This window comes from Nelumbo lutea, chromosome 3 (genome assembly GCF_056320005.1).
Source record: "Nelumbo lutea isolate HS-2025 chromosome 3, American lotus-T2T, whole genome shotgun sequence".
Taxonomy (NCBI): domain Eukaryota; kingdom Viridiplantae; phylum Streptophyta; class Magnoliopsida; order Proteales; family Nelumbonaceae; genus Nelumbo; species Nelumbo lutea.
Window position 1 is genome coordinate 49,210,295 of NC_142686.1, and position 18,162 is coordinate 49,228,456.

The 18,162-nt window shown below is 45.8% G+C and overlaps 1 protein-coding gene across 3 annotated transcripts; it reads right to left on the reverse strand.

Annotated features, from left to right (window-relative positions):
• Positions 1-3,293: 3,293 nt before the first annotated feature.
• On the reverse strand, positions 3,294-7,042 carry MEF20 (mitochondrial editing factor 20). Of its 3 annotated transcripts, XM_088977524.1 has the most exons (3): positions 6,842-7,042; positions 6,627-6,730; positions 3,294-4,888 (listed from the first exon to the last, which is right to left on the reverse strand). In XM_088977524.1, exon 3 carries the CDS (start codon positions 4,822-4,824, stop codon positions 3,391-3,393), a length of 1,434 nt encoding a protein of 477 aa, XP_088833650.1. In that variant the 5' UTR covers positions 4,825-4,888; positions 6,627-6,730; positions 6,842-7,042; the 3' UTR covers positions 3,294-3,390. The 3 variants fall into 3 exon arrangements, with proteins under 3 accessions (XP_088833650.1, XP_088833652.1, XP_088833651.1); XM_088977526.1 differs by lacking the exons at positions 6,627-6,730; positions 6,842-7,042 and adding an exon at positions 5,419-5,542; XM_088977525.1 differs by lacking the exons at positions 6,627-6,730; positions 6,842-7,042 and adding an exon at positions 5,334-5,528.
• Positions 7,043-18,162: the final 11,120 nt, after the last annotated feature.

Consider the following 18,162-nt stretch of genomic DNA (forward strand, 5'->3'; position numbering starts at 1 on the left):
ATTTTAGTGAAATGATTATTGCTATTTTAACTTGTTTCATTTAGAAAAAAAATGGAGGTATTTTTGGGTCTATTAGGATTTTAGAGAAAAAGGTATAAGGAATAGAAAATAAGGAAAATTCAGATGGATGTTTTGGTAAATTAATGCATTATGTCATTTGACTAAGGGATGCAAACCGGCACTCTTCATGTTGGATCCGATCCGATCCAATGATCCGACCGGATCTGATAGGAATCAATTTGAATTCGAACCCTATTGGTAAGTTGGATCTTTGGATATGATCTGATCCGACTTGTTTTCTTTAAAAATTAATAAATTATTAAAAGAAAATTAAAATATACTAATTTAAATATAGTAAAAATAAAAAATATAAGTATTTTTTAATTGTTTTCATCATATATATACATATTTTTATAGTAAATAAATAATATAACAAATTTATAAAAATATATTTATAAATAACATATATGTATTATATATATTTATATTTATATTTATAAATATACAATATATATCAAATCAAATTTTCTTAGATCGGATAGGGGTGAGCTGAATCCGACCTGAAGATCCAAACAAGAGTTATCCAAATTCGACCAAATAGAATCGGATCAAGATCTGATCCATTTGCACCCGTAATCTGATTTGATGAAGAAGTTATTTATGGCAAAGTGAAAATTCAAGGGATATTTGTCGCAAATGAAAATTCAAGGGCCAATTGTCACTGACCCCATAGTACAAGGGGATCTTAGTAATATACCCTAAATTTTATACAAATCCCCCATTATTAAGATTTTAACTTTTAATAAAGAAAAGCAATTTAACAAGGGACGACACAATGATGGGGCATCATGCCATGCATTTTGGGCAGCAAATCCTTTTCCACAAAATTGTACCACCTTCCTCCTACTTCACCTCTATTTTGTTTCTCACAAAATAAAAGTAAATCAGAATTTAATTACACCCAGCCTCTTTGCACTCTCATGCATATAGCTGAATTCAATTTGATATCTTACCAATATTGAAAATCAATGTTTATATTTGTATTTGATTAAATATTTGAATATTCAATTTGGTTCGAATTTGACCAATTAATCATTTTAGGTAATTAATAAATATAAAATAAATATTTTATTTTATAGAGTATATAAATTATTTATATATTTTACATATTATATATATATATATATTATACAATATTTAAATATTTTATATATTACATTAACTGGTCCAATTTAGATATTTATCAAATAGAATTAAGTCATATTTGAATCTATTTGATTATATATTAAAACTCGAATTCAAAATCGGATTTTCAAATATCATTGACACCCCATATACCCTATATATAAGATGTCATAAAAACATAAAATGGACTTTTCAAAAGGTCTTTTTTTTTTTAATTTATATGTGATACATAAGATCCCCACAATCACTACATAACTCATGTCATTCTTGCTAATATCCCAAGGCGCATGCATATTCCTCAACCTATTAGATGGTAAATGTTTTGAAGGATGTCCCATACGGCCATACTTGAAAGGCTAAAAAATACATTATTGGAACGATGGTTGGCACAGGAGGTTCTGTCAGGTGCCATGATTAAATGAGATTGACTTCAAGCAATGCAAGACCTGTGAACAGCCTTACCTTTGGAATCTCTTTGTACTTATGTGCTTTATTTCATGGGTAGATATTCTCAAGGCTATAAAAGCTGTTCAAATTAGCTTCGCACTTACTGAATCCAATTTCTGAACAAAAGAGGTAAAGAGGTAGTAGCCAAATCAGCCCCTTACAACGTCCCACACCACATCTCCACCATGTATTGGGAATATTTCCTGATGATGACATCATCATTCCTAATATTATCGTTGGGAGATGTTCCCAATACATGGCAGGGATGTGTTGTGGGATGTTGAAGAGGGCATGAGTGGGGTAGAAAGAAAGTGAGAAACTGTGATGTTGAAAATGTTATTTTTATGTATATGGAGAAAATAAGTCATGTGTAACAGAATAGATGTCAGTTGGGAGGACACCACGAGAGTACAACACTGAACATATGATCTTATTCGAATTCAGTCCTCACAACCCCTTTTCTGTACATTGGGAATATCTCCCTATGAATAAAAACCTGCTGCAAAAGGCTGTGAGACGATGTAAAGATGGTTTTGTGAGGACTTCAAATTCATCCTAAACGACCATAATTCAGGGGACATAAAAGTTGAGCTAGGATCTATTGAAAGCAAAAACTCTGAGAATATGGAATCCAACTGTTGAATTTTAATCTCATAAGAGATTAAATCCAATGTGTTTGATTGGTCAATTACATGAGAAATTGCACCTACACACTTGTTTGGAAAATTAGTTTTTCTCTTAAAAAACCCAGTTTTGAACTTGTCCCACATTGGAAAATTATAAGCTTTGTTTTCAGTATTTTAATAGGAGTTGATTTATACTCCTTATAAATAGTAGAGGAGAGTATGGGAGTTTGATATCATGCAACGTGCACGCATGCATGTGTGCATGTGTGTGTGGCACAATGAGGCGCTTTAAAGGCGCACTTTGCTTGCATGGCTTTAGTTTTGATGTGATGCTGACTGTTGATCACTGTTGATGAGATCAACGATCACGATTCGATCGGGTGTGATCAAGAGGTACAATTCAAAGTTAACTACTTTTTAAACAGTCACAATTGTGATTGTTCAAGGTGCCTTCTTTGAACCAACACCTACATTTTCTTCATACCTCTTCATAAACTATTTAAGAAGCATGAATCAGACTTCAAAAACACACATTTTTCGAAATCCACTTTCTCTCTCTCTCTCTCTCTCTCAATCCGGCCTACTATAGTCTCATAGAAGGTTTCTTCGGAGATTCTTCAACTTTGCTGGTTGCAGATTCTCGCCAAAGGCTCTATTGTATCCTAGGAACGGATTTGCCTGTAACCCAATAGCAAACTCAGTGAAACTGAGTGAGGGTAAATAACGTTCTAAAGACAGTGTCTTCAGACGCGCCTCAAAGCTTCTCCTCCAAAGTTACGGTGACCCCATTTCCCAATACCTACTGTACATGAGGAATATCTCATGTACATGTATTGTATCCTAGGAACGGATTTGCCTGTGAGGGTAAATAACGTTCTAAAGACAGTGTCTTCAGACGCGCCTCAAAGCTTCTCCTCCAAAGTTACGATGACCCCATTTCCCAATACCTACTGCACATGAGGAATATCTCATGTACATGTATGTTCTCAATGTGTAGTTGGATGTCAATGCATGCACTATACGCAAGGGGGCTTTGCTTTCAAATGATGGCATTAAAGGTTACTCTCTTTTTCTTTTTGTAAAGGAGTTTAAACTTTCACAGTAGTCACTGAGTCGCACAAAGTATTCTAAGTTACAAACTATGGACAACAGCCCATGAAGGTTTAGTTTTTATTCCCTTAACTTTCATCACGTCTCTCACCATCTCCACATCTCCCCATCTTTCTGCTAATGCATAAATGTTTGACAAAGCTATGTAGTCTTCACATGCAGAAAACGATTTGTTTAATGATCCTGGCTGCAACTGCAGCAACAACTTCCCAACCTTTTCACCCATTGCGACATTGCCATGAACCCGGCATGCTGCTAGCAGACTCCTCCACAAGATAGCATCAGGTTTCACTGGCATTTGGATTATAAACTCATAAGCTTCTTGCAGGCGACCAGCACGGCCGAGGAGGTCTACAACACAACTATAGTGTTGAATCTGGGGTGTAATGCCGAAATCTCTGCTCATGGTATGGAAGAGGCGGAGCCCTTCTTCAACAAGGCCTGCGTGACAGCATGCAAACAGTAGACATGTGAAGGTGACTGCATTGGGTCTTGTGCCCTGAACCTCCATTGCGCCCAATAGCTCCAGGGCTTCTTTTCCTCGTCCATGCATGGCTAGCCCAGCCATCATTGCTGTCCAGGTTAATACATTCTTCTCACTCATGCTCTTGAACACGCTCACTGCACTAGTCAGGCACCCACATTTGGAGTACATGTCGATCATCCCTGTCCCAATGAAGACATCATCCTCCGGCACGTAAATTGTCTTTTGGATATACCCATGAACACAGCTCCCCAACTCTAGAACACCCAGATGAGAGCATGCCAAGAGCACACCGACGATGGTTGTTTCTGTTGGTTTTACCATACAACCATCCAAGAGCAGGTTGCAGAATAATACCAGTGCCTCCTTTGCATGGTCTTTAGATTTTGTTCTTTGCCAACAATATCCCATTATCATGGCATTCCAAGAAGCACTGCTTCTCAGAGGCATCTCATCGAACATTTGCCGTGCTGAGCTAATATCCCCATTTCTTGCATAAAAATGTATGCCAGTTGTTTGTACGATGAGATCTGATGTGAATCCACCCTTGACAATCCAAGCATGTATCTGCTTTCCTTCAAGCAATGCAGAAGACGATGAGCGGGCACATGCTCCAAGTGCATATACATAGGTGAAACTGTCGAATACTAAGTCTTTATTTGTAGTTGCATCAGCAAAGAGAACAATTGCTTTCTCAGGAGGCATGCAACGGATCACAACATTCAATATGAAGACATTTGGTTCCTCTGTGTGGTTTAAGATGAGACGGGCATGGTCAAGGCCGTCCGGGGTCGATATCGCACAATAACGTTCTACCAATTTCCCCATTACAAAAGGAGCTGTCCGGCAATTAAGACCACCAGTAATTAGCTGGGCGTGAATCTGTTCAAGTTGATCTATACCCATCCATCCTCGCTGTAAGAGCGAGAGGCATCTTAGTCTTGGAAGCAACAGCATATGGAGAGAGGGCATTCTTGAGGCAGCATTCTACTCTGACGGAAAAGGAAGCATGAAATCCACAACTTTTCTATTTCCTCTGTAATCCAAACACAACATGAGTTTAATATTTCTGAAGGCCAAATATAACATTGGAAGAATAGATAAGGCTCAAGAGCATTCTTGAGTCAAAAGTAAGGCAGTTTATCTTTTTTAATTCTAATGCCTAAAGAGTATAACATTGGAATAATAGACAAGGTTTAAGAGCATACTTGAGTCAACAATAAGGTAGTTTGTCCTATATCAAATTAATTACTTATCAACTAGAATCCAAACATTAGTACAATGAGTTGTAAATACATCACATTTATGGATAAAACAAAATAATAAATACATGATGAATATATGAAAAATACAGTTTTGATATTTCCTTTAACCAATCTACTACAAAGCCTCTTTATCAAAAAAAAAAAAAAAAAACTACTACCTAAGCTCATTTTGGAATATTACCTATAAAGTTTTTTTATCAGTAATAATATTAATACCTATAGACAAGGGTTGCAATTTTTGCGGATTAGAGTTAATTAACATTTTGTCAAAGTTTCAATGCACCCAACTGGAAGCCCGAACCTGAAGCAGTATAAATTGTTGACTCATTCCAATCCGACTTACACCCTACTATAGAGTAAAAGACCGCAAAGGCATTCAGTTTACAAAAAAAAAAAAAGAGGAGATCTAAGCATTGATTAAGAAACAATGGAAAGGGAGTCTTATCCTGGCTTGGGGCTGATATTAGAAGATGCGTTGCACCCATCTCTCTCTCTATATATTTATCTATCTATCTATACTTAGTGGCATTCTTTTAAGGCACACATTAGTTAACTTGACCATCGAAGTAACCATCCTTAAGTTCATGGTTTTCAAAATCAGACCGGACTAGATGGTTGGACCAAAAAACCAGAAATCAGTCAGGCGATTGGTTCCATTTTCCCCCCAAAACTAGATTTTCTTCAAAAATCGCTGATTTTGGTAAGCAAGCCGCTGAACCAGGTGATTAACCGTTTTAACGGTTTTGACCATTTTTTATTTTTTTATTTTTTTTATCAGAATGGACTGAACATTCAATTCGAACGATCGGACCATTCGACCCAATAACCAAACCCCTGACCGGTTCGATGTGTAAATCGGTTTTAAAAACCATGCTTAATATGACACTCGCGGCTTTTGACATCTTTTTGTGTTTGAAGAGGACCTGCTATGATAGTCAGTCTTAATTTTCAATTTTAAATATGACAACAACATCCATAAGAGAACGAGACCGGACTATTAGACTCTGACACCCGAATTCTATTGTCAAAGCTCTCATTGTGAAAAGACTAATGTTTAATTAAACATTTATCAGATAAATGCTTATATTTGGTACAATGGGCGTTTCTTAAGTAGCATTTATCAGATAAATGTTTATCTGCAGATAAACACTATTTTAAATGTTTTCTGTTATTATTGTTTGGTTAGGCTTTTTGCGGGCGTTTCAAGAAACAAACGGCACTTTCCAACTCAGCAAAGACAAGCGTTTCCTCATCTTTTGTTGTTTGGATGGACGTTTTAAGAAATGGCCATATAGATCTGCAAAAAGGTTTGGATGGGCATTTTAAGAAATGGCCATGAGATGTCTCATAAAGGCATTTTCCAACTCGGGGTCAACGATGGGAAGTAGAGAGCAAATGGTCAGTGAACGGGGGAGATTTGCGGGAAGAAGTAATAGGTCTGAAAAAAAAAAAAATCAATCAGAAGAAAACGAAAAGAGTAGAGGGTCTTAGGGTCAACGATGGTCTTACCGGCGCCAACGAACGGGAGAACTGGTAGATCTCAGGATCGACGGCGGGAAGAAGACTGCAAATGGTTTGTGAATAGGGGAGACTTGTAGGAATAAGTAATAGATCTACAAAAGAATTAAAAAAAATGTTAAATATGAACTAACTTACTAGAAAAAAACGGAAAAGAGTAGAGGGTCTCAGGGTCAATAATGGTAAGATGAATCAGGATTTCTTACCCAAAAACTTTGCCCACGTTTATTGCAACTATACATTGAGAACATCTCATCCTCTGCATAGTATTATGCAAGAGGAGATGCTCTAAATTAACGTGGGGGGTAGTGTGTTGTGGGTAGAGGTGGGAGAGTTTTCATGGGCATGAGATTCGAAGTCAGAGTAGATAGCGGCGATAGTTTTCTCTTCAGACGAAACGATGGCATAGGGTTCTCTTTAGACACGTTAGGATGTCTAGAAAAAAAGGTACAAGTATTCTACCGAGTTTCATGGTTCGCAATGCATCGGATCAACCACCTCAGGCCGCCACATTGGCATCCATGTCGATGCCAAATCAGCCACATGTTTCGGGAAACGCCAGGCTGTTAGGGGAAGCGATAATTTGTTGTTTCCTCCAATGGCTCCAGGCAAAAAAATCAAAACATTTCAGTTTTTTCAATAAACTGGTGATAATTTGTTGTTTCCCCCAATGGCTTCAGACTAAAAAATTAAAACATTTCAGTTTTTTCAATAAACTGGTGAACGAGACATTGGTTCAAGGCTCAATAAACACCCACGCCTATCTGACGCAGATGTGATAGCGTTTTTCCAAAAAACTCCCACGAAACCAAACATGCACTCTGTTTTTTAAAATGCAATTAGATAAGCATTGTTACACGGAATTCCTAATATTCAATGAAATTGAAAGAAACTTTGATAGTTTATACGGATTTCAATTAGGAAGAATTGTTGCACAATACTACCCGATTCAAAACCAACAATGGCGACAACTATCTATAAAGTACTACCGTCTACAATCCTGGAAACATCCATTGCAAAATAAAATTTAGGAAATAGAGAAATACGTAAGAATTAAACACAAAACCTTAGGCTGTGTTTGGTTTGAAGGAAAAAAGTAGAGAAACATAGGGAAATCTTTACAAAAATTGTATAAGTTTCTCTACTTTCCCCTCAAACCAAACATAACCTTAAAGAATAACCTCACAACCGGACATAACAAAGGACGAAAGCCAAACATTGAATTACACCATAACTATCTGGCATCCTATAACAAAACCTTAACGAATATGCTAATAATCTGCACAAAACTAAATCCCCAATCTTAGCCAGGATATTTTCTTCAACAATAACCCAAAACACCATTAAAGCTGCTGATAAGAAAAATAAACACCATTGAAAAGCTATTTAAGAATCCAATACAGCTTTCAAGACCATTAGAGCCTACTTGTTATAATCTTGCTTGGTTTAAAAAAGAAAAACTTACTCTTGGTTCTGACCTTGCAGAGCTTCCCATCGAGGATGAGGGCGTCGGCGTCATTAGCTCCAGTGGACAAACCTTGAGCGGAGAAGAGGGAAAGGAGGGATTTCCAAGTGTGGAAGAAGCTATAAGATTGATCCCTCTGCTGATGAAGTGCCCATTCAGCTTCAATGTCGCCAAGTCAAGCCCAAGTGCCCCAGCAATGGAACCCAAGTTGAGCCTGTTCTTCCAACACCACGAATGACACCAGCTTACAGGGTGTTTGGTTCCGTTTACGTTTGTTCAATAAACATTTTGTACTTGTGTGACTGCAAAACTGAAGAGCACATTTAATGAGGATGTTTATGACACATAGGTGCCATTAGGCACCACATCAGAAAAATACCAATAAACACCTGCCCGTTTCAAGAAGCTCCAAAATGAAGTGGAGCTTCCTGAAATGGGAGAGATTTGCTTTTGCAAACTTTGATACACACAAATGCAATTAATGAGGCATTTGCTGATGAGGCACCTATGTGGTACCGTCAATAAATATTTACTCAATAAACATAAACGGAACCAAATATATACTTAGACAGTGATGGGCAGAAAAGCTTGATCGCTTTACTCCTTTTAGGCATCTCGTGAGATGTGCATTAATCGTTCTTGCAAGGTCCTTTGCGTGATAAGGCTGCATTTGGCATTTTGCATTCAGGACTTATCTCCTTTTTGCTGCCTTAAAATAAGGAATGCCAAATGCAGCCCAAGTCCCTTACCCTCCCCCTAAGTTTTAGCAAATCTAAAAAACATCCCTAATTCCCTACTATTGTTTGCAAATTGCAAAATCCATCTTGATGAAGGAAGATTTGGCCCGACCTCTTCATTATGTGACACGTGGCAGAAACGACAGCTCGGCAAAAGGGGTCAAGCCTAGGCGGGAACAAGGGGACACACTTCGCCGAACTGACCTACCTTGTAACAGCTCGGGATGGACTTCGCCGAACTGCCACCTTATAACAGCTCGGGATGGACTTCGCCGAACTGCCACCTTGTAACAGCTCGGGATACACTTCGCCGAACTGACTTTGTAACAACTCGGGATACACTTCGCCGAACTGACCCACCTTGTAACAGTTCGGGATACCTCCGAGCTCAAGACCGCCTCGCTCAGCACTTCGCATCATCTTCTGGGCACCAAAGCCAAACAAGTCGTACCATGTCTGACACTAGGGAAGTCCGTGCCCGAGGGCGCCACGCCTGACTGACTTGGGATCTGACGTTTGGCAGCAGCACTCTAAACGGCCACCTGCCACCGCCACTGACGCCGCCATCTCCAGTTAGACGATTAGGCAGTGACGGTTCTGTCTCAGCAGAAAGGACGACGGCCGAGTTGACAAGCACAAGGGTAATCATACCCGATCTGACAAGGGCCTCGGGACGAGTACACGAAGTGACTATAAGAGCCCCCTGCCCCCCGACAACGGAGGTATGCAAACTTTGCGCTATCTGGTATTACCTTGCTTTTGAAGGATTCTAACTTGAGCTTCGGAGTCTCTACACCGGGTTCCCCCTGGAGCTTTCCCATCTCTTCCGTTTCAGGTTCCCTGCTACCCCGTTCGGAAGCAAGGCAGCGGACAGCTAAGACCACACGAAGTGACTATAAGAGCCCCCTGCCCGCCGACAACGGAGGTATGCAAACTTTGCGCTATCTGGTATTACCTTGCTTTTGAAGGATTCTAACTTGAGCTTCGGAGTCTCTACACCGGGTTCCCCCTGGAGCTTTCCCATCTCTTCCGTTTCAGGTTCCCTGCTACCCCGTTCGGAAGCAAGGCAGCGGACAGCTAAGACCACCCGGATCACGCTCCATCAATTGGCGTCGTCTGTGGGAAAACGCTTCAAAAAGCCTCCCTCCAAACTTCGATACCCCCTTTTTTCTTCAAAAAACCCAACACTCATGGCCTCCTCCAGCAAAACCGGACGTGGCACGGAGACAAACGCCACCGGGGAGCAACTTCAGGTCCCCATAGTGTGCGTTGGACAGTTCACCATCCCCCTTTCGGCGGATGGGATCCCCATCTTGAACACGCCACAAGCAGTGGCACCCGTAAACCCTCCTACCACAAACGTCCCCTTTCCTCTCCCCATTGAGACAACCTTCACTGAACCAACTGCCGTCCCCCTGGCAGCTAGCCAAGACCGATTGGAGGACCTGATGCAGTGCATGCGGGCAATGCAAGCCCAAATGCAACAGTTCCAACAACACCAGCTTCACCAGCACCAAGTGCTGCACAACATCTCCCAGTATCACTATCAACAGCAGTTCCCCCAACTGCCACTGAACCAACCACTACTTCCACCTCGCCACCCCGCTCCGAGGCCGGTCAAGGCCTCCCCCCAGGATGGGCGCCCCCGCCAGGCGAAGGCCTCCCGGCCCCAGAACCACCCCAACAGCCAGGCCTCGTCCCCAGGCCGAAGAGAGAAAAATGTCATCCCCGCCTCGCAACCCGCAGGTGGGTAGGGAACCTCGCCCGCGAGGTCGGCACCCCGGCGCTCCAAGCCCGAGCTCCCGCTCACCGAAAATCGATTTAGCGCCCTGGCGGCAGACTACCAGCACTCCGGGCCCATCGAGCTCAGTAACACGGAGGCCAGCAGCGCCAGCACAAGGCCCGCTCAACGGCGAAGGCGCTGGCGAAGTCACCAAACCGCCACCCGCGCCTTGTCAGAATTCAGAGGCAAAGCCACGAGCTCGGACGAGGTAGGGGCTGCCCCTCGCATCGGAACTCCTGGCGGTCCCCTTACCCAGAGACTTCAAGCTCCCACCTTTGGACAAGTACGACGGGTCCTTCGACCCCAACGGCCACGTTGACGCCTTTCAGTCGCAAATGCACCTCGCCAGGGCTAGCGAATCGTGCATGTGCGTGGCCTTTACCACCACCCTCAGAGGGGTAGCCCGCACTTGGTACAGGAACCTGGCCCCCGGGTCGATAAAGTGTTGGGCCTAGTTCGTGCAAGTCTTCACCACACACTTCGTCACCAACCGACGGTGCCCCAGAACAGAGGAAAGCATCTTCGGAGTGGTCCAAAGAGAAGGAGAATCTATTCGGGGCTACATCAAGCGGTTCAACGAAGCATGCTTGCAAATACCGCGGTTGGACCCCGCAGTGCAGCTCGCGGCGGCCAAAAGAGGGGTGACGCACAAAGAGTTTAAATGGCACATGGTGGCCAACCAGCCCGCGACCGTGGCCGAATTCCTCAAACTCGCGGATAAGTTCATGAGGACAGAGGAAGAAATCAACCAACGAACCGAAGGCGGGAACGAGAAAAGAAAGAGAGAAGGCGAGCTCTCCAACCCGGTGAATAGAAAAAACCCGACCCTGGAGCCGAAGCCGAACCAGTCCTTCCGGGCCCCCCTAGCAGTTCGGACGGACTACACGCCGTTAAACACGAGGCGGACAGAGATCTTAATGACGATCAAAGACGCTCCGTACGTTAAGTGGCCACCTCGCCTAAAGGGAGATCCGAATGATAGAAACAAGAATTTGTATTGTAGTTTCCATAGAGACCATGGTCATAGCACCGAACAGTGTAATAACCTCCGGGACGAGATAGAGGGACTCATCCGTCGCGGATACTTGAGAAACTTTGTACAGCACAACAACAACAATAAAGCAGGTCGGCAAGGGGAGAACAAAAAGGATGCCCCCGAGTCTAGCAACAGACCTGCCGAACCATTGCAGAAGCAGCCTCCGGAAGAGAGGCCAGTTCGGGGAACCATCCATGTAATAGTGGGAAGTTCGGTGGTAGCGGGGTGTACCTCGGCAGCAGCCCGGACTTCAGTTCGCGAAGCGGCCCTCGAAGAAAGGAACCCCCCAAAGAGACCAAAGACCGAAGAACCAATCTTTTTCATGGAGGATGACGCGCGAGGAGTCCACTACCCCCATGATGACGCGCTTGTCATTAAGCTAAGGATCAGCGACTTCGAGGTCAGGCGCGTACTCGTAGATTCGGGCAGCTCAGCGGACATTCTCTTCAAATCGGCATTTGACCAGCTGCAGTTAAAGAGGAGCGAGCTGAAGCCCGCGAGCACTCCCCTGGTAGGTTTCAGCGGAGAGGAAGTTAGGCCCCTCGGAAAAGTAACTGTCCCTGTGGAAGTCGGCACATGGCCTTGTGCGGTCAGACTCAACCATGATTTCCTGGTAGTCGCGACCCCCTCCCCATACAATGCCATAATAGGGCGGCCGATCACGCATGTCCTACGGGCGGCGGTCTCCACCTACTATTTGGCCATGAAGTTCCCTACGGACTTCGGTATAGGGGTAGCGCGGGGCGACCAGCTCGAGTCCCGCAAGTGCTATGTTTCCGCCCTAAAGGGAAAAACCAAGGCGGCCGACGACCTCGAACTGGAGCGGCCGGTGGAGCAAGGTGAGGAGCGAGCTTCGCCCACAGAGGAAACAGTCGCAATCCCGATTTCAGCTATGGACCCAGCTCGCACACTAAGCATCGGAGCTTCCATCGAAGACCCTCTACGAGCCGAACTGGTGAGTTTTCTACTTCAAAATTTAGATATTTTTGCCTGGTCCGCGGCCGACATGCCCGGCATTAGCCCCGGACTGATAACTCACAAACTTAATACTGACCCTGTAGTCAGACCCGTTAGACAGAAGAAACGCAACTTAGCCCCAGAATGCTGGAGAGCGGTTGACGAGGAGGTCGAGAAGCTCCTCGCAGCAAACTTCATAAGGGAAGTCCACTACCCGAGCTGGGTGGCCAACCCAATGTTGGTAAAAAAGGCAAGCGGCAAGTGGCGCATGTGCGTCGACTATACCGACCTGAACCGAGCTTGCCCGAAAGATTGCTTCCCCCTCCCCAGAATTGATCGCCTAGTGGACGCGACCTCGAGAAACGAGTTGCTAAGCTTCCTGGACGCCTACTCGGGCTACAACCAAGTTAGGATGGACCCATCCGATGAGGAAAAAACCAGCTTCATAACCGAGTTCAGCCTGTATTGCTACAAAGTCATGCCCTTCGGACTAAAAAATGCCAGGGCAACTTTCCAAAGACTTGTAAATAAGCTATTTCGGCCCCTGATTGGTACGAAGATAGAGTGCTATGTAGACGACATGGTCGTCAAGACTCAGTTTTCACAAGAGTTAATACAAAACTTAGATTTTGTTTTCCAAATTCTGCGTCAGTTTAGCATGAAGTTGAATCCCAACATGTGTGTCTTCGGCGTCACCTCGGGCAAGTTCCTAGGCTACATTGTCAATCGGCGCGGTATTGAGGCCAACCCGGACAAAATAAAAGCCATTCTAGATATGAAACCACCTCGGAAAGTAAAAGAGGTTCAGAGGCTAAATGGCCGCATAGCCGCTCTAAGCCGCTTCTTGTCTAAGTCAGCAGACCGCTGCCTACCCTTCTTCAAGGCAGTCAAAGGCAAAGGGTTCGAGTGGACCCAGGACTGCTAGTTCGCGTTCGACGAACTAAAAGGTTACCTCGCTAGTGTGCCAACCTTAGCCCGGCCCGAGGTGGGCGAGGTCTTACAACTGTACCTCTCGGCGAGCGACGAGGCGGTCAGTTCGGTACTAATAAAGGAAACAGACCGGGTCCAACGACCCATATATTATGTTAGTAAAATTTTGCAAGGAGCAGAGGCAAGGTACCCAGAGATAGAAAAACTAGCATATGCCCTAGTAATAGCAGCTCGTAAACTCCGCCCGTACTTCCAGGCTCACACCGTCATCGTCCTAACTGACAAACCTCTTAGACAAGTTTTACTCAAACCCGAAGTCTCCGGTCGATTGACGAAATGGGCCATCGAACTCAGCGAGTACGACCTCCAGTACAAACCGAGAAGCTTTGGCAGATTTTATCGCCGAGTGCACTTTCAGCCACGAAACCCCACAGGTCGAGCCCGAGGTCCCCAGTTGCGGCGAACCCGGAGCTCCTGAGCCCATAGAGTCCGAACCCCGTGAAGTAGCACCCAGTGTGGCATCTCTCCTGGTCAGGCGAAGAGCAAATTGGGATGAGGAGCCTTGGATCCTTCACGTGGATGGTTCCTCGAACCGGCAAGGCAGCGGAGCTGGAATAGTCTTGTGCGGCCCGAGCGACACAAAAGTAGAATACGCACTACGCTTTGAGTTCGCGGCATCCAACAACGAGGCAGAGTACGAAGCACTGATCGCCGGGCTGGACCTAGCGCGAAAGGTTAAGGCAAAACACTTGGTCATCTACAGCGATTCTCAGCTCGTGGTAAACCAAGTTACCGGCGAATACGAAGCACGCGATCACTCCATGATCGCATATTTGGCCAAAGTAAAAGAAGTCCTGCTCAACTTCCGGTCACACATCATTAGAAAAATCCCGAGGTCCAAAAACACTGAGGCCGACGCCCTGTCTCGGTTAGCCAGCACGAGTCACAACAATATGAGAACTGAGAACATAGAGGACTTACCTCGGCCTAGTATTCTCGGGGGGACAGAGGAGGTCGCTCCTGTCTTAGAAGCAGAGCCGAGCTGGATCGATCCACTCGCGAGCTTCCTGATAGACGGAACCCTCCCTGCAGAACGCAATGCGGCCAAGAGGGTGCAGCGCCAGGCGGCCAAATACGTCATAATAGACGAACGGTTATACTGACGGTCGTACACGCTCCCCTATTTGCGGTGCCTACGACCTACCGAAGCCGAGTTTTTACTCCGTGACACTCATGAAGGCCTGTGCGGCGGACACTTGAGGGGCAGAGCACTCGCCCAAAAGGCACTTCGACAAGGATACTACTGGCCAATGATGAAGGCAGAAGCTGTCGAGCTCGTCAGAAAATGCAACAAGTGTCAGAAGCACGCTAACATCCACCATCAACCTGCCTCCGACCTCAAATACCTCGCCAGCCCGTGGCCCTTTGCACAATGGGGCATCGACCTCCTAGGGCCATTCTCACCAGCAACAGGCGGAAGAAAATTCTTAGTTGTTACATTAGATTACTTTACGAAGTGGATAGAAGCCGAACCTCTGGCAACTGTTACGACTCGAAACATACAGAACTTCTTTTGGAAGAATATAGTATGTCGGTTCGAATTACCTCGGGTTCTAATCTCCGACAACGGCAAACAGTTCGAGGATATCAAGTTCCAAGAGTGGTGCCAGAACATGGGGATTCGGCAAAATTTCACGTCAGTCGCGCACCCAAAGGCAAACGGTCAGACGGAAGTGATGAACAGAGCCATCCTGCGCGGACTGAAAGCACGTCTGGATCGAGCTAAGGGATTGTGGGCCGAAGAGCTACCAAGTGTCTTATGGGCTCACCGAACGACCGAAAAAGCAGCCACGGGAGAAACCCCCTTCAACCTCACCTACGGCATTGAAGCGGTGATCCCGGCGGAAATCGAAATACCAACGTTGCGATTAGAAACATACGACGATTGGACGAACGGAGACGAGTTACGCACCAACCTCGACCTACTGGACGAGGTAAGGGACCTCGCGCACATCTGAACAGCGGCATACCAGCAGCAGGTAGCTCGCTACTACAATAGCAGAGTAAAGCAACGAAGCTTCCGAGTCGGCGACCTGGTCCTCCGTAAGATTATGGTGCCCGAACCCGGCGTCGGCAAGCTTGGACCTAATTGGGAAGGGCCCTATAAAGTAAAAATAGCGCTCGAGGGCGCATACAAACTCGAAACCTTGGAAGGCAAACGAGTACCCCGAACGTGGAACATCGTGAACTTGAGGCGATACTACCTATAAACCACCTAGCGAAGTGGACGAAATCAGGCCATGCGCCACAAGGCAAGCCGAGGAACTTCAACGCATTATCAGCTCGGCAAAAAATCAGTTCGCGGCATAAAAGACCACGGAAATTTAAAAACCCGACAAAGAAACAGCTCAGGGAAGATGAGCAAGGGGAAAAAGACACTCCATTGCAAGAAACAGTACACTGGCAAAAAAATTTACATGCCTGGAGCCACTTCTTCGCCATCGGAAGGCACTTCAACAACACCCGAAGGCCCTGCCTCTCCTTCAGAGTCCGGCTCGCCATCGGCAGCATTGGCCATCTTCTGAGTTATACGCGAAGTGGTTATGGCACTTACATCGAGGTCGGGGTATGTATTCCGGATCATCCACCGTCTCAACTTGAACCCCCTCCTGTAAGAGTCCACCATCAGATCGTCAAAACGCGGGGAGGCAATGTAGTCTTCAACTGCCTTCTTCTTGGCATCTTCAATGCCTTGGGAAAAAATCTGTGTTCTCTCCCTAATGTCCTCTTGAAGATACTCGACTTTGATGCTGCAAATCCAACTTCAAGTCCGCCATATGCTTGACAACTACCCCCATGGCCTCGGCGTCACGCTGAGACCTCGCCTGTCTGGCCATCGCGATGCGAGCAGCCTTTTTGGCAGCATAAGCAGTCGCCTCAGCAGCCCGGGCATTTGCCTCTGCAGCACGGAAGGCTTCTTCAGCAGCATGAGCGGCAGCCTCAGCAGCTCGCGCCTGTCGCGAGCTCCTCTCCACTTGGGCCGCCAAGGCATGAATCGAAGAATTCACCTACCAAAAGAAACAAGTGAGCAAAATGACAGCAGAAGCAACAGAATAAAAAAGGAAGACAGAATCTAACTTACCACCATGGCATGTGTTACGGCGCGGCAAGCGACCTGATTCAAGGGAAGATCGGTCCACGCTGCGACCTCCTCGAGGAAAGTAGTGTCCCTACTCTTCTGAAGAGCGTAGTTCGGCGTCAACACGCTCCTAAACTCCCCTTGAGCTCTCGAGCCTGAGGACCCAGCCCGCGTATGAGCAGACCCGGAGTGAGCAGAAGCACTTGAGTACGCAGGAGCGCCCGTATGAGTGGTTTCAGCGTAAGGCGCCCCGGCAATCTCGTGCACCGGTGGAGTCACTTCGGGCTCCCTAGGCAGATCCTCTGGCGTATGGTCTGGGGCTTGGGGCTCCTCATCCAGGGGTAGCTCGTTACGAGTTCGCTTGGCGACCCGCTTCCTCCTCTTCATATCTTGGAACAAACGCTCCCCGCGAGTTCTCTCTGCATCCATCACACCTACAGAAATGAGTTCGACATAAAAAAAAAAAAAGCCGCATAGCCAGAAACCTACCCGAACTCAGGCCGGCTGCAAAAAGCTTGGCCTCCGTTAAGTAGTGGTGGCACTTTAAGCCTTGCCGTGCCCATTGCCGGAGACCCTTCACCGTCTCTTTATCAAGAGTTACACCCAAACCGGGAGCGGCCTCACCCCACCCGGTCTGAAATCGCACGCCGAAGTAGTCCCGCTTCCAAGCCGGGACCTTATTAGGAAGCTCGTGCAGAAGCTTGAAACCCTGGCGAGGAGAAAGGTAATACGCCTGTCTCCCCCCCGGAAGAGAACCCGCCTGTCTCTTGAGCATCAAGATAGAGGAGAATATCTCTAAGTCTAAGGAAAAGTTCTGCTCGCAAAAAAGGGAAATTGTCCCCACCAGGTTCTGAATAGAGTTCGGATGAAGCTGGCCAATGGTGACACCAAAGTGGTTTATGACTTCGACGAGAAGGGGATGGAAAGGAAGTCGCAACCCTGCAGCAAGCTGCTCTCGAAAAATCATGATCTCGTCGGGACCGTGTTCCCAAGGAAAGCTACCCGAAAGAATAAAATATGTGTACTCCCCAGGAAGATTGTAAGACAGAAGTATGGATTGAAGCCCCTCAGGCGTCATGGTCGAAGGGCCAAACCGGTCTAGCATCCGACCTCGGCGGGAGGTAGACGCCAAACTGCCCGAAGCGACTCGACCTGCTGGTTCGTAGTCCTCAAACTCCACCTCAGGATCACTGAGGCAGTCTGGGGACACGGCTCGGTTGGTGGAACCTACATCGGCCCTACTCGAAAAGTCGTCTGAGCTATCAAAGCTAGACATTGGGGAAAAGACGAATTCAAGAAAGTACTCACCGGAAGGTTTGAAGAAATACCAAAGAACCGTGAACTGTATAACCAGCCTTGACGCGAGCTGGAAAAGACTTGGACGCGAGCTGAAGGGTTGGACGCGAACTCAATAGACAAACTGCAGGAGTGACAACAACCGGGGTTCCCCACTATTTATATCTACAGTAACCAAGAATCG

Bases quoted from the DNA above. Each gene is read 5' to 3' on its own strand.
- MEF20 (XM_088977524.1), bottom strand. From the start codon at position 4,824: ATGCCCTCTCTCCATATGCTGTTGCTTCCAAGACTAAGATGCCTCTCG.